The sequence below is a fragment of the Misgurnus anguillicaudatus genome, chromosome 4 (genome assembly GCF_027580225.2).
Source record: "Misgurnus anguillicaudatus chromosome 4, ASM2758022v2, whole genome shotgun sequence".
NCBI classification, from domain to species: domain Eukaryota; kingdom Metazoa; phylum Chordata; class Actinopteri; order Cypriniformes; family Cobitidae; genus Misgurnus; species Misgurnus anguillicaudatus.
The window spans coordinates 24,017,440-24,032,891 of record NC_073340.2 but is presented as its reverse complement, the minus strand read 5'-3'; the positions used below and the strand labels follow the sequence as shown (position 1 = coordinate 24,032,891).

The window sequence follows — 15,452 nt, the reverse complement described above, 5'->3', positions numbered from 1 at the left end:
AATGTAAAGACTACAATAACCAGTACGGTTACAGTAATGTACTCTTCACAACTTGAGGGTGAGTACAAGACAAGACTTTTTGTTTTTTAAGTGAATGTCCTTTTAAACTGAGATAGCATTAAGTGTTTTAACACTGAAAAAATTACACATTAAGCTTTAATTAACAAGCTGGCTTGTAGTCAAATGAAAGTCCTGCGCATTGCCTTGGTCTCCTTCAGGGGAATATATATCCTCTTTCATTCTCTCTCTCTCTCTCTCTCTCTCTCTCTCTCTCTCTCTCTCTCTCTCTGATATGTAACAGGGACACAATCAATGATTCCAAGTTACATGTCCTTGAATGATAATGAAAACTCGCAAAGGCAGATGCAGAAAATCTAGTTTACCACGTTGTTTTCTCTGTAGGCACCTGGATCTTCATTAAAACACACATGCATTGGCAAACCTTATCCCTTTCCTCCAATACCAAGTAAACAATGATGAATCAAGCCAGTCTTGTTTTCTCTACATACTCATAAAAGCTGTACTGTGGCGTCTAGCAGGAAAGGGGGAAAGGGAGAAACAAACAGAATGTCGACAGACACGGCCGTCATCCTGCCGTCAGCATGTGAGTCAATGTTAACCAGGCGGTGAGCAAACTTGGCACGAGGGAGGCGGGTGAGGCTTACCTGCTTCCCTGACTGTAATTACAGTCTACCCGTGTATTTCTCTCTCTTCAGTCATTTCTTAGCCTGTTCTCTTTCTATTTCATAAACCTCAATCACGCTTCTCTAACTCAGCCAGAACACACGCAAACACTAGAGAGTCTTGGCAGCTGTCACATCGATGCCAGAACACACTGCAGAAGAAGCCAGGTGAAACATCATCAATTCAGTCAGCGAGTTTATCCTGTGAAAGTGACAGTTCATCGGAAAATGAACATTTAGTTGTCATTTACTTTGCCTCATGCTGTTTCAAACCTGTGTGACTATCTTTCTTTTGTGGAAACGCAGAGAAAGAAATTCTATGCATTGTTACTTTTCAATTACAATGAATGGAGAGTGAAGCCATAAAAGCATCTGAATCAAAGGAATCATTTGTTCACAAATCAAACTCTACTCTCTCATAAATGTGCTAAGAAGAGAAAGGGCAAATAATGGAGCTCTATAGGTATGATTTAAGCAACACATATACTGATAAAAAGTTTACACTCAAGTATTCACATGCATTAAAGATATGAAATGCTTAAATGATTCTATTATGGTGTTTTTTTTTCAGAAGTTTGAAAGCCTCATTCATTGTGCGCACTAAAACTGGGTTGTTTTAACCCATGATTAGGAAAAATACGGATAAACCCAACAAATGGTTTGAGGTAACGGGAAATGTCCATATTTGACCTATATCAGGGGTGGGCATTCCTGGTCCTGGAGGGCCCTGCAAAGTTTAGCTTTAACCCTTATCAAACACGAATGTCATTTCCAAGCAATCCTGCAGCTTTTGATTACATTTTTCATGTGTGTTTGATTAGGGTTGGAGCCATAGACTTTAAAAAAGACGTGTAGTGTCTGTGACGTCACCCATTGGTTTTTAAAGATCGTTTTTGAAGCTAAAGTAGGAGTTGTCTGGTGTCGCCATCTTGGCCGCGCGTCATCACGAATCACTCGCGGATAGCCGAAAATGGGTAAAGAGGCGGGACATGGGTGAAGCTGAGGTAGGTGGTTGCTCAAACCACGCCCGCCTAGCTCGATTCTAGTGACAGCATTGGCAGTTCACCCATCACTCAAGTGGCCACACCCTTAAAGGAATATTCCATTTTCTTAAAAGAAAAATCCAGATAATTTACTCACCACAATGTCATGCAAAATGTTGATGTCTTTCTTTGTTCAGTCAAGAAGAAATTATGTTTTTTGAGGAAAACATTGCAGGATTTTTCTCATTTTAATGGACTTTAATAGACACCAACATTTAATACTTAACTCAACACTTAACAGTTTTTTTCAACGGAGTTTCAAAGGACTATCAACAATCCCAAACGAGGCATAAGGGTCTTATCTAGCAAAACGATTGTCATTTTTTGACAAGAAAAATAACAAATATACACTTTTAAAGCACAACTTTTCGTTTAGGTCCGGTCCAGCGCGACCTAACGTAAATGCGTAGTGACGTACATGTTACATATATAAAACGCACATTTGCGGACCATTGTAAACAATAAACTGACACAAAGACATTAATTAGTATCAGTTGACATACAACAACGTAGGAACGGTTCTCTTTCACCCCACTTGTAAACACTGGGGCAGAGTTTCGTGTTCGTCCTCTGTGACCTCTTGACGTGATGACGTATTGCGTCGGGTCACGCTAGCGCATGACGACTGGATCTAAACGAGAAGTTGTGCTTTAAAAGTGGATATTTGTTATTTTTATTGTCAAAAATGACAATCGTTTTGCTAGATAAGACCCTTATGCCTCGTTTGGGATTGTTTATAGTCCTTTGAAACTCTGTTGAAAAAAAACTGTTAAGTGTTGAGTTAAGTATTAATTGTTGGTGTCTATTAAAGTCCATTAAAATGAGAAAAATCTTGCAATGTTTTCCTCAAAAAACATAATTTCTCCTCGACTGAACAAAGAAAGACATCAACATTTTGGACGACATTGTGGTGAGTAAATTATCTGGATTTTTCTTTTAAGAAAATTGAATATTCCTTTAATTATGCAGAACTTTAAGGCTTAATATAATTTAAACAAATTAGTTACAAAAAAATCACCCCCCTCACAGTTGTCACGAAGGGCAAAATTAGCTGTATAAACCAAAAACACTTTTTTACCAGGCTGTAAAAATTATTTTCTCCAAAGTTGGGCATTTTAACATGGAGGTCTATGGGAATTGACTCCTTTTTAGAGCCTGCCTTAAGCGGCCAGTCGATGAATTGCAGTTTAAGTCACTTCCGTATTGGCTTCATCAGAGAGATCGAAAGGTTGCCCCTCGGTTGCAGGTAAGTTGCCCTCCAGGACCAGGAATGCCCACCCCTGACCTATTTGGTTTGACACAAGCCGGCATTTTGGGTTAAAACAATCCAGCATAGGTTTATGTAAACAAATCAGTTGGGTTTGTCCATATTTGGCCCAACCATGGGTTAAAACAACCCAACATTTTACAAGCGATTTCCATAGTGTTCAGAAATTGTGTTCGCCCATACAGGCTTTGAACATGACTGTAGGTAAATGATAACAGGAATGTTATTTTTAGATACACCATTCCTTTAATGGCTTATTTGAAGGTTCTCGGCCCGTATGCTTGTTTTTCATTTTGTGAGCCATCATTACGGTGGTATGCTTTGTCAGAATAATGTTAGAGTTATGCATCGGAGACGCGATCACAGAATTGGGCAATTTTCAACAAAGCATTTGGCAAAAAAAGGCTGGTAAACGTAGATGAGTCTGTGCTTAGAAAATCTGAAGATTGTTATACTTGCATTTACAAAGAGAGAAAGACGGCGGCTGTCGGTTTAAAAAAAATAAACACAAAAGCAAAGCATAAAGTCTGAGGAAGAAAATGAGAGAGAAAGAGATTAGCAGGTGTGTAAAATCAATTGTATAGGTTTTGCTGGAGGGAAACTGTTGGTTCTGCACAAGGGCTCACATTGCAAAGATCACTGTTGTTTTACAATAGCTTTCCAAGTAAGAGTCAAGCTGAATCATTCCTTCTTTTCCATAAGGAATCATAGCTCAAATTAGATGTGACTTTAATGTTAAGACTGTGTTATCTGAACAAATGCAGGCGCCGCTGAGCTCTGGCCAGAGCCATCCAGACGTCCATATTTATTCCGTTTGTATCATCTTCTTTTCTCCATTAGGTTAATTTATAACATTTTGTGTTGATTCCTAATGATGAGTCTGTCTGCATCTCTGTGCCAATGACAATGATGGATCGACACATCAGCGCGATATTACAATGCCTGTTTGAAATGCCAGATCTGTACTCTAGCAGGGATGGTTTACATGACATGTCAAGCAGCAACATAAGTACCCAGCAGTTTGACATGCAATACTTCAGATTAATCTTTTCAAACTAATATGGAACAACACAATGTTTTTGTCTGTTCATGTCGGATTTTGACTCTTAAATGTTTGAAATGTCAGACTGCATGTTGCTTCCCAACCAATCATCGTTTGGAGTCTTTAACAGTGTGCGTGTTGTCATCTGAAAGCCAGAACAAAAGAGTAAAAACAATCACAAAGGCAGGATTATTGTTGCCATAGCTCCACAAACCTCCTAAAACAATACGGCCATCTCTCTTTGGCTTTGCCATGTTTAAAAGCGTAAGAAATTCTGTGCTCCTATTGGTCAACATTACACATGTGATGGAACACATGTGGAGAACTGAATAAAGCAACAATGCTTGTATTTCTGTCGGGAAGATGTGAAGGGTCGATATCGTCCACTGACACGCTATACAAGATAATTTAATCGATCCGCTCCCCGACAGCCATTGTCATTTACAAATCACTACACCCTATTTCAAATGGATTATGTCAAAATCCAGATGATATCTTGTAGATATCGTGTAAACCCAGAATAGCATGTTTAACTTCAGACCACAGATCAGTGGCACAGACCAACAATAGTGTTGACCTAGTGCTAACATGATTTACTGAAAAGACATTATCGACATCAATACACATCATTCATCATTAATCCAAGCAATAAAAATGACAATATAAACTAACATTTTACACTCATTTAAGCATTTATGTAAGCTAACCAGGTCATAGCAAAACCGTAAGTGAGCATGCATTAGCCGCTTGCTAACATGACTCCCTGACAGTATGTTAAAGGGACAGTACGTAGGGTTTTAAGTGTTTTATTAATCAAAATCAATGTCTTTATTCATGAATATGTCCTCGTTGGTGTCAAATGACCTCTGCCAGTGATCTGACTTCTTTGTAAGTTTAGAATTTCTTCTCTTTACTTACATTGAACGGGTAAGTCCAAGGAGGCTCCCATGTCGTTTCGCCATACTGATAAACTATAATAGCAGAGAGGGACAAAAAGAACTAGCCTATCAACGCGTTTCCACAATGCGTTTTCATTCAGAACATGAGACAAGGAGTTCAGTGATTACATAACGGCTACCATAGTTGCAACACGCATTTGGAAAAGCGAGGCGCTAGAGAGCACTATTCGTTTGAATGCAAAATACAATTTCACCACTAGATGGGAAATCCTACTTATTGTCCCTTTAAGAGTTTAAACAACGACATCATTCATCATTAATCCAAGCAATAAAAATTTTTACACTCATTTAAGCAAGTATGTAGCTATAATCATACTTACAGGTTGTGGTTAGGAGAAGCATGTTGTTCCAAATAAAGTGGGTACTGAACCATCTTTCATTGCTAAACGTCTAGTAAATCCCTCAGTGAAAAAGTAATTTTAACCACAGATTCTTCATATATCTTCATCCTTTTGTAGTGAAAACAACACAAACTGAAAACACAGAGTGATATGATGTTTACACACTAACTAGCTGTGGGCAGGTCACAGTTTTCGTTTCTCCCGTGGACAAGGCTGTAGGCGGAGATTATTATGCAAAGTGTTGCTATTACGTGAATAAAGTCAGGCAGGAGATTCAATCCATATGACGACTCAGGAAATGTGTATGTAGTATTAAAAACTGTATTAAAATGTAAACTGATGTGTCAAGTTTTTAGGGTAAACTCCCATTCCAATTGAGCAATAGCAGGAAAATGCAAAATATCTTAAACCTAAATAAAATTAAATCCTTATTTCTAATTTTAAAGAAATTAGTCTTTTCAGTTTATTCTGCCCAAAACGCTCAAGATGTGTTTAGTGCCAAGAGAGGTCACACTTAACACTGACAATGCCTAAAGAAGACATTTAGTCCTGAAAATTTAATTATTTATTTTTGTTGTACATATTTCTTGGAATTTCTCTAATGATATGTTTTCATTCTTTTTTCACTGCAGGTGTAAAGAGGGCTATCGAGGACTTCGTTGTGACCAGTTTGTCCCAAAGACGGACTCCATCTTATCCGACCCAAGTAAGTATTCTTATAATTGCATCAGAAAATGTTTACACTGGGGAAGCATAGACATCAGTATGGTATCAATAAACGCAAGATACCAGAAAGCACATAATGTTTTTGGTTACAAAGTGTCTCATGAATACAGCAACCCTTTTTGAACTACCCAGAGAGAGCATCATCTACTCTTAGTTACAGAAGATTAGTATTATCCAGCATCAGGTGAGTCTCTTAGCATGCAGGTCTAAGAGTTCTCCACCAATTTCTCAGAACCACATATTGCTTAAGTAGTTAATTATACCTCTTTCTGTAAGTGCTAAAATTGGCATCACCCTTACAATAGCACACTCTCGAGAAAACCGGCTTGTACGTGTAATCAGAAGCATTTGCATATGCTATTTTCTCTCAAGGAAAGCTGATCTCTAACTCTTTTAGTGCATGATTTCATTCCGTCTATCAAATATAATGCAAAACCTGTTTGAATTTATTGTGTACATACTACACAATGCAAGTTAATCATTTCGCTGATTGTAATGAGGTTCAAAGCAGAAACGAAATGTTTTCGCACGGCTATTTTTCACAAGGAGAACATTTCCCCTGCCACTAGAGTCCCTGCACGAAAGTAATTGCTTAGCTAATTTTAGGTTGATGCTAAAATCATTAGCCATTTCTGTGTTAGATGAGCCTTGGTTTATTTGTGGGTATGACCTAGGTTAAACAGAGACAGTTGGCAGTAAAGTGAAATGCAAGCAACCAAAGCGAAGTTAGCTTTCGGCGTTCGCTCTCTCTTAAGGATTGTTTTTGGAGAGATTTGTGAAATTCCTCCCTGCCACCACTTATACTGGTCAAGCGTCTATTGTACGAGCGAACACATCTTGATTTAAAACCCTCACAAAGCACATAAACCCTCCTGTGACTCAACTTTCCAAGAAAGCTATTACACTGATATGAAAGCACTGTAGTAAGACGTGAGCTATGAAGCCTTTGAATGAGAGAGAGAGACAAAAAGAAGCGTTCAGCACAAGATAAATCTAAGTATGAATTGTCTTGCTTTTATGGAGTGATTCGACGGCAACCTAAACTCCCATTTAGAGCCGTTTTCGAGTTGTCGACCCCACTGATTTGCTGGTAATGGGTTCTTGCTGTAGCCTTTTTTGCCAGGGCCCACTTTACGTTCCAGATACTCCTATTTCCTATCTGATTTTCTCAATGAGAGCATTCATATCCTGCTACCCAGCATGCCCGAAGATAGAGCCTACTTTTGTCATCTTCAAGAAAACACCTACATGATCCTGCTATTCCTTTCTTCTCCACCCTCCTATTGACACGGTTTAGCGAATAAAGCAATTTTAGACCACTGCTGCTGCAAATCTTGTAAATCTGGGGGAAGTCTTCACTTACTATATATAGTTTGTCATCCACCAATATACTGCTGAAAGAGATAAGCCGGTTAATACAGATAACGTACTCGATTTGCAATCCGTTCCTGCTATGAAAACAAACTTTATACCAGCACTAGAAGAAATCGCAACGCTCGATATCTCATGTCAATTTACACCCATTTTCATAGCCCATTATGCTTTCAATGTGTCTTTATTTCACCCTGTTGAGGCCAGTGATTGTTTCCTCCTTCTTGGCTTGAGTCTGATGTGTGTGGCCCAGTGCATCTTTATTCATCTAACCCAACAAATGAGCCACAAATCACCCCCTGGGGGCGGCTTGGCTTTATCTGTCACATAGTCTTTTGTCCCTTGAGCTTTTTAGGATCTATCTCTACTCAACACACAAGCACAAATCATCCGCCGACCAATGTATTTGTCTCCATATTGACTGCCACATGAGAGACGCTCCAAAGGGCATTGCCTTTAAATGCCCCCCTTGTCTTCCCGGCTCCTGGTATGGAGTAAAACGCTGCGGGTCCGCTTTTAAAGAAACCTCACTGCTCAATATAAGAAATGCTGTGTGCTTATTTTGTCTGAAGTGCATGAGCTAAACAAAACCAGAGAGTAAGGATTGTTTTCCAAAAAGTGTCCCTTAACCTTTTGCCATTGAACAGACAAACTTTGTATCTGCACATTAAACTAAGACAGGGAAAGGATTTAAAAGTATTAGAAAGGGGGCACACTGCGCTTTTAAGAATATGGTGGGCTCTATCTTACACCCGGCGACAACGCGGGTTTGCTTACCACTACATGAATGCGCAGCAGCACAAAAACGTTTTTAAATATGAAAGATTAAAGGATTGAATGTAAAAGATTATTATTGAGTCTCTTGGACATAAATGAGGACTAATTATGAGACGTTTAGAAGGCCCAAAGAGCAGCTTCACCTGTAGCCTGGTAAGTAAATAAATGCTTTGCTTTAAACAAATGCATCTGTTTTTAAATGTTTTTTTTAAATGCTACCTCACGGATTTATTGTATATGATGACTCTGTACCTGTGGGTATGTTGAGATGAGAAACATTTTTAAGTAATGCTTAAAAAATCTTGTGACGCTGTCCAAGTGCTGAACCTTGCAGAGAGCCGTTTGTAAATTCTTTATCTCCTGTTTGTTACAAATAAAGTATTTTTACAGTACAAACCTTTCCTTACATACTTGCAAATTATTTTGATGATATTGAATAGCCATACGTTTAAAGCAATTAAAAGCCTGCTTTTTTACTTCCATGAATTAAAGAAAACGGGTTTTAAAGGTTTTAATGAAAAAATAACAATTTCAATACAAGTGAAAAACAACACAATTATTTAACATTAATCTTAAACTGGTGATCTTTTTCCTCCGCTTAGTTTTTCAGTTTACAAAGTCCGTCATCTAAATAGGGATTAGACATAGGGCCAGCGCAACTAGCTTTTAAAGGGGATGAGAACTGAGACTCTCATTGGTTTATTGCACGTTACGCCCAAAATACTCCCATTAATCATTAAAAAAATAGGACCAACCCTTTTCGACCATGCGCTCGCCGCACAAACCATTTTTTCCGTCGTTAAATTAGCAAAAGTGAATTCGGACACGCCCATTTAGACGTTGCGCTGTGCGCTTTAGACAATGCGCTTAGATCGTTAAAATAGGGCCCGGTGTGTAGTTGGTGAAGCATTTTATAGGGTTAAGGATAATCAGAGTTTATCCAGTGACTCGAGGGGCACTCCACCCCCTCTCATTTTGGTATGCAGGGTTCCCACAGGTCCTTGAAATCCTTGAAAGTTTGTGAATCTGTGGGGAAAAATTCAAGGCCCTGGGAAGTTTTTGAAAATATACATACATAGATAAAGGTAATTGAAAGTGCTTGAATCAATTTTATGCAAGAAGTTTTCTGGAAAAATCCATATTATTCCCTGTGTAGTGTAGGATAATATAATAACATTTTAGACTTTTTAAGCACACGTGCTAAACTGTTCAATTTCAATGCTTATATCTCATGTATGCAAATGTTGATTCATACCAAAATGCTTTTTTGCATAATTGCGTTTGACACATGAAAATGTCTCGGGTTACGTATGTAACTGTTGTTCCCTGAGAAGGGAACGCAACACTGCATCTCCCTTGCCATACTTTCTGCGTCCCTGTAACGCCGTCTTTGGCAATATTTCAGATAGCGATATACTTCCTGGCACCCGACGTCACCCTGTCTTTGTCATTAAGCCTCACCATTGGTTAAATTTGATATACACCTTCAGACGCACTTACCACTGGAGGCGTCCACAAAGTGTCACCGGAGTAATGCAGTGCGACTTCCCTCAAAAGGGAACTGTAACAATGTATCTTAAAAGGTAACATAATGTAACCTTGCTCTTACTTGAAACGTGTCCCCACATTAGTCCTTGAATTTGAGGGTATTGGACCTGGAATATCCTTGAACGGGCCTTGATTTTGAAGTTAGCTAAGGTGTGGGAACCCTGGGTATTTATCTCTCGAGCATTAGGATGTGTAAGTAAGCCGCACAAAAGAGCCTTCCTATATTCCTGCGACTAACAGAAAGATTAAGGGTTTGATTCATCTTAGCAGTGCTCTTACATTCCTCTGCGATGACGCAAATGTCTCCCAAAAGGTGACGGGACAACGGATGGGCAGCCTTGTTTTATAGTAGCAGTACATCAGGGCCGTGCTGCCAAGATTCGAGGAATGCATGCATATCCGTGCTTAATGACTTTGCGTGTGTGGCTCATGACAGCACAGCGATTATGACTGGATGAATGTGGCAGTTATTGTGGGCAATCAGAGTCAGCAGCGGTCTGAATGGGCCAGGCAACGCTGGCAGCAGGAATATGATCCAGACTCTGGATCATAGCCTGGGCCTTTTGTTCCACAGAACTGTGCTCTGTTTTTAAAAAAGTCATACACGACTGCACAACACACTACAAATTCAATGGACCCAGAGGAGAAACACTGTGCAAGATCTCGGGTAGGAGCATTACCAACATTTCTGCTTACATTAGCATTTAAAACAACCTCGGAGCGATGCACGTAGAAAAGAAAGGGGATGGTTGCCACGCTTTTTACCCCCAGTGAATATTTCACAGGGTTATTTAGTTTTTGACAGTCAATTTCTCTATAGGCACATGACTAAAGTCTCGGCAACACAACATATAACATATACTAAACATTTCCACCAATTTGCCTGTGAAGAAAGTATAAGTATTTATCTAAACAATGGGTCTCGTTTACTAAGCATGCGTAACTATGCACAAATTTGTGCGTGAGATGTGCGTACGGATGTTTTTACGAACAAATCGTGATTCAACAAAAACTTTTGTCTCAAAAAATTCTTCTAAATGTACGCAAAAATTCAAGAAAACCTAAAACCACTCATGTGCAATAATCACATACGCTTTAATCAAATACTAGGCTATAATTATAATGTGTGTAATAATGTTGATTTTCCATTATTATACTTTAGATTATAATATTTTATATTATTTATATATTTATTATACATAATCTATATTATTATATACATTATATCATACATTATTATAGCCTACTTATTTTTTCTACACATATAGGCTAAGAGGATGCACATACTGACAAATCTTCACGCTTTCCTTCCTCACTTTTTAAAATTTCTATATGAAAGGGTCTGCTTAATGCCTAATGTAAATGTAATGAGAAGTCCAAAACTCAATCACTTAATCTCCTGTCTGTTTTATTTTAGATACAGATGCGCGTCTCTATCATATTCATTAAATGTCTTATTTGTTAAAGCATCCAATACTTCTTTAACGTTAATTTAAGCATTAAAATAAAGAAATCTATGAAATATTTTTAAAATGGTTTTTACACTCTAAAAAATGGTGCTAAATAGCACTAAAAGTGGTTCACTGGCTCGTTATCATATGGGGAACCATTTTTAGTGCTAAACATCATTTATGTAAAACCTGTGTAGCACCTGTGTAGAACCATACATAAATAAAGTACATACATACATAAACTCACCTAAAGGATTTTTAGGAACACCAAACTAATACTGTGATTTAACCCCCTTTCGCCTTCAGAACTGACTTAATTCTACGTGGCATTGATTGAACAAGGTGCTGAAAGCATTCTTTAGAAATGTTGGCCCATATTTAGAAGATAGCATCTTGCAGTTGGAGATTTGTGGGATGCACATCCAGGGCATGAAGCCCCCGTTCCACCACATCCCAAAGATGCTCTATTGGGTTGAGATCTGGTGGCTGTGGGGGACATTTTAGTACAGTGAACTCATTGTCATGTTCAACAAACCAATTTGAAATTATTCGAGCTTTGTGACATAGTGTATTATCCTGCTGGAAGTAGCCATCAGAGGATGGGTACATGGTGGTCATAAAGCGATGGACATTCTGACTCTACCACCTGAATATCTCAACAGAAATCGAGACTCATCCGACCACGCAACATTTTTCCAGTCTTCAACTGTCCAATTTTGGTGAGCTCGTGCAAATTGTAGCATCTTTTTCCTATTTGTAGTGGAGATGAGTGGTACCCGGTGGGGTTTTCTGCTGTTGTAGGGTTGTGCATCTTGTAGCTTCACAAATGCTTTGCTGCATACCTCGGTTGTAACGAGTGGTTATTTCAGTTGAAGTTGCTCTTCTATCAGCTTGAATCAGTCGACTCATTCTCCTCTGACCTCTAGCATCAACAAGGCATTTTCGCCCACATGACTGCCGCATACTGGATGTTTTTCCCTTTTCACATCATTCTTTGTAAACCGTAGAAATGGTTGTGCGTGAAAATCCCAGTAATTGAGCAGATTGTGAAATACTCAGACCGGCCCGTCTGGCACCAACAACCATGCCACGCTTAAAATTGCTTAAATCACCTTTCTTTCCCATTTTGACATTCAGTTTGGAGTTCAGGAAATTGTCTTGACCAGGACCAAACCCCTAAATGCATTGAAGCAACTGCCATGTGATTGGTTGATTAGATAATTGCATCAATGAGAAATTGTACAGGTGTTCCTAATAATACTTTAAGTGAGTGTATATATACATATACAACTATACAATCTCTTGACTGTATGCATTGTAGGTCCATACTGTGTTCAGTTGCATTCATTTACCAGAATGAAAATATGATCATGTTAATATTTAAAAAAAACTACTGGAGAAGAAAAGACATTTGCGTAATTGGATTTATTGGAACCAGGGGTTCTGTCCCTATTCACCCCGAATTCAGCATGAATTTAAATGATAAACAGTACTTATTCAGACTAAGACCTGATTCCTTGCGTTCTCATTAAAAACTGCGGCACAGTCTAACATTACTGCTCCATTGCCTCTATGAGAGACAAAAGAGATTATGGCTCATTATTTTCCCACAGATCATACTTAAACTACCGCATGAATATATGCAAAACCCACAGCATTGAAAAATCGTGTCTGCTATGTGACAATTCATCATTTGACAGAGGGTTTTCTGTCGCTGCGTTTGAGTTCTGCTTTTCCTTAAGTGTGTCCACTAAAATAATCGTTTTCGGGCGAGCCGCACTCTATTTAAAAACCTTAGACCACCTCTGTCAGAAAAGCAATTAAGTGTGAGGGTTTCATTTTAATTTAAATGAGATTATATTTCAGTGGCGTGAAAAGGGGGACTGTTCAGATGAAAAAGGCACGCGCGTTCGTCTCTTTATCAGAACCAGCAGTTCTGAGGCTTTGCTAGGATGGAGGAGAGAGACATTGACTACATTTAGAAAGGAGATTTGCCTGCGCAGTGCGCTGCTGGAGAAAGCGCCCTTAAAGAGGAGTCATGTCGGTTCGGAGGCTTGGGATGAATTAATAAAATCTTAGAAGTAGTAGCAAAGACAATTATATGAAACTCTCGGGCATTAAAAGATGACATAGAGACTTTTCTAAAGCCCCTGACAACATCTAGGGAATATCTAGTCTACGGGCAGCTAACAGTCTTTGTGCTTTATGTTTTAAACTCTCTCAATATCTTCGGCATTGTTTCTGCTGGTATCTCGGGTAATCAAAAGCAAGCTATTTTTATTCTTGAATCTTTTCTCTGCAGAATCTTTATTCTCTTACTGAACAGCAGGCGGGTTTAGTTGACACCAAACTGGTCTTGCTTTTTTATTTTTTACCATATTACTGGAGTGATTTGATATGTCTTTGTTGTGGAAATGTTCACTGTCAAAAATTATGTTCCCTAGCTGTCACTGGGGCTGTACCCTTTCAAAAAATTACTAAAGGGGTTATATACCTCAGAGGTACATATTGGTACCAAATCTATACATACTGTATGTGCTGCTAATGGTACCTATTAGGACCTTGGTAAAGGATACTGCCCCAGTGACCACTTGGGCACATTTGTACCGATTTGACTTTATATGATAAAATCTCTGTCTTTCTTTCTTTATCTCTCTCTCTCTCTCTCTCCTGCTATTTAACCACTTTTCTCTTGTTTGTGTTTGCCTTGAAGCAGCAGATGAACCGGGCATCGAGTTTATGGGTAAGAAAAAGACATTGATTGTCCATTTCTTTAACAAGCATTTATCCTCTCACATCTCCATCATTCTCTCTCTCTCGCTCTCTCTCTCTCTCACTCACTCACTCAAACACAAACACACGTATATCGTCTCCTCCTTCTTGACCAGCGTTAATGTATACAAGCTCACACGTTTCTCTGTGTTCCTCATAGAAACCTAATGTTCTTGTGTCTCCATGGAAACAGAGGCAAAGAAATGTGTTGTAAAGGCGCAGGGCAGCATCTGTATAGGTGATGCAGACCGTGTGACGGTTTGTGCTCGTACCAGCGTGTGTGCGGTTATTCGCTGTGTATGTCGCTGTTAATTATTGCGAGAGCCCGAGGTGTGTTTCAGGCTGACGTTGCACATTGAGTAGAGCGACTCTAGGGATAAAGGGCTAAATAGCTGCCTTTAGCTCGACAAACCACAATGTCCAGGCACTAAAAGCAGCGTCAACATATAACCGGTGTGAAAAAGGATTTTCTGCCGGCTTTCTTTCCTGATGCATCCACACCCTGCCATCTTCTCTCGTGTGTTTGACAACTGGAAGCGTTTATTTAAGTGTATGAGTGAATCCTGTGAAGTTTTCCATTAGTCTTGCTTCAAGGTTTCGCCAAACACTGTCAAAGGAGAGATAGTTGTGGTGGAACAGATATGCATTTCTGCTTTTCTGAAATGACTGCTTGGGTGATTTTAATCTGGATGGTGAATGAGTCCAGTTGTGGCTATTATGGAGTGAGCATGTGTGTATGTGTGTGTTTATATGCGTGTCTGGGAGAGAGACAAGGGATGCACGTGTGCATGAATGGACATCTCTGTGCATTTGTGGCTAGAGAGTATTTCAGTCTAGCCATCTGCTGAAGTCAGGCACTCTCCACCAAGCAAAGGGCTAAATTTCTTGGTATCCCAGTAGATCTGCTTTTTATTTCATAGAAAAGAAGGAGAGGGTATGATGCTATGGTCTTCAGCATGCAGTATTATGCGGAAAATCTTAGGCCACCACTAGTTTTTTGTACTTTTTTACTTTGCACCTAAAGAGTATATGGTAAATGGTAAAATGACCGGCCATCCAAAGCGCTTTACAATTTGCCTCACATTTACCCATTCATACACCAACGGTGGTGCCAGCCATGCAAGGCGCCATCCAGCTCGTCGGGAGCAGCTGGGGTTAGGTGTTTTGCTCATGGACACCTCGACACTTGGTCTGGTGGAGCCGGGATTGAACCACCAACCTTCCGAATTTGTAGACAACCTACATGAACCACTCAACCACTGCCGAGGAAGTTTATATTACTACCTCAGGGATACACTGAAAAAAAATGATTCATTCAATTTAAAAAAAAATTACGGAGCCCCTAAGGGGACATGGAGAAAAAAATTAAATAAAGTTTAGTTTAGTTTGCGTGCGCGCGTGAAACTATCGCTTGCGAAAGTTTCACGTCTGCACACGAAAGTTTCAGGTGCGCACACGAAACAAAACTTTAA

The 15,452-nt window shown here is 39.3% G+C and overlaps 1 protein-coding gene across 3 annotated transcripts in view; it reads left to right on the top strand.

The window, feature by feature from the left end:
- nrg3b (neuregulin 3b) overlaps positions 1 to 15,452 on the top strand; it is a 204,939-nt gene that overhangs the window by 173,459 nt on the left and 16,028 nt on the right. Inside the window, exons 3-4 of one of the 3 annotated variants that reach the window (XM_073867021.1) lie at positions 5,968 to 6,041; positions 13,922 to 13,951. In XM_073867021.1, the coding sequence (XP_073723122.1) occupies positions 5,968 to 6,041; positions 13,922 to 13,951 (104 nt within the window). The remainder of the gene's footprint in view (positions 1 to 5,967; positions 6,042 to 13,921; positions 13,952 to 15,452) is intronic. The other 2 variants (XM_073867022.1, XM_073867023.1) reach the window with 2 other exon arrangements.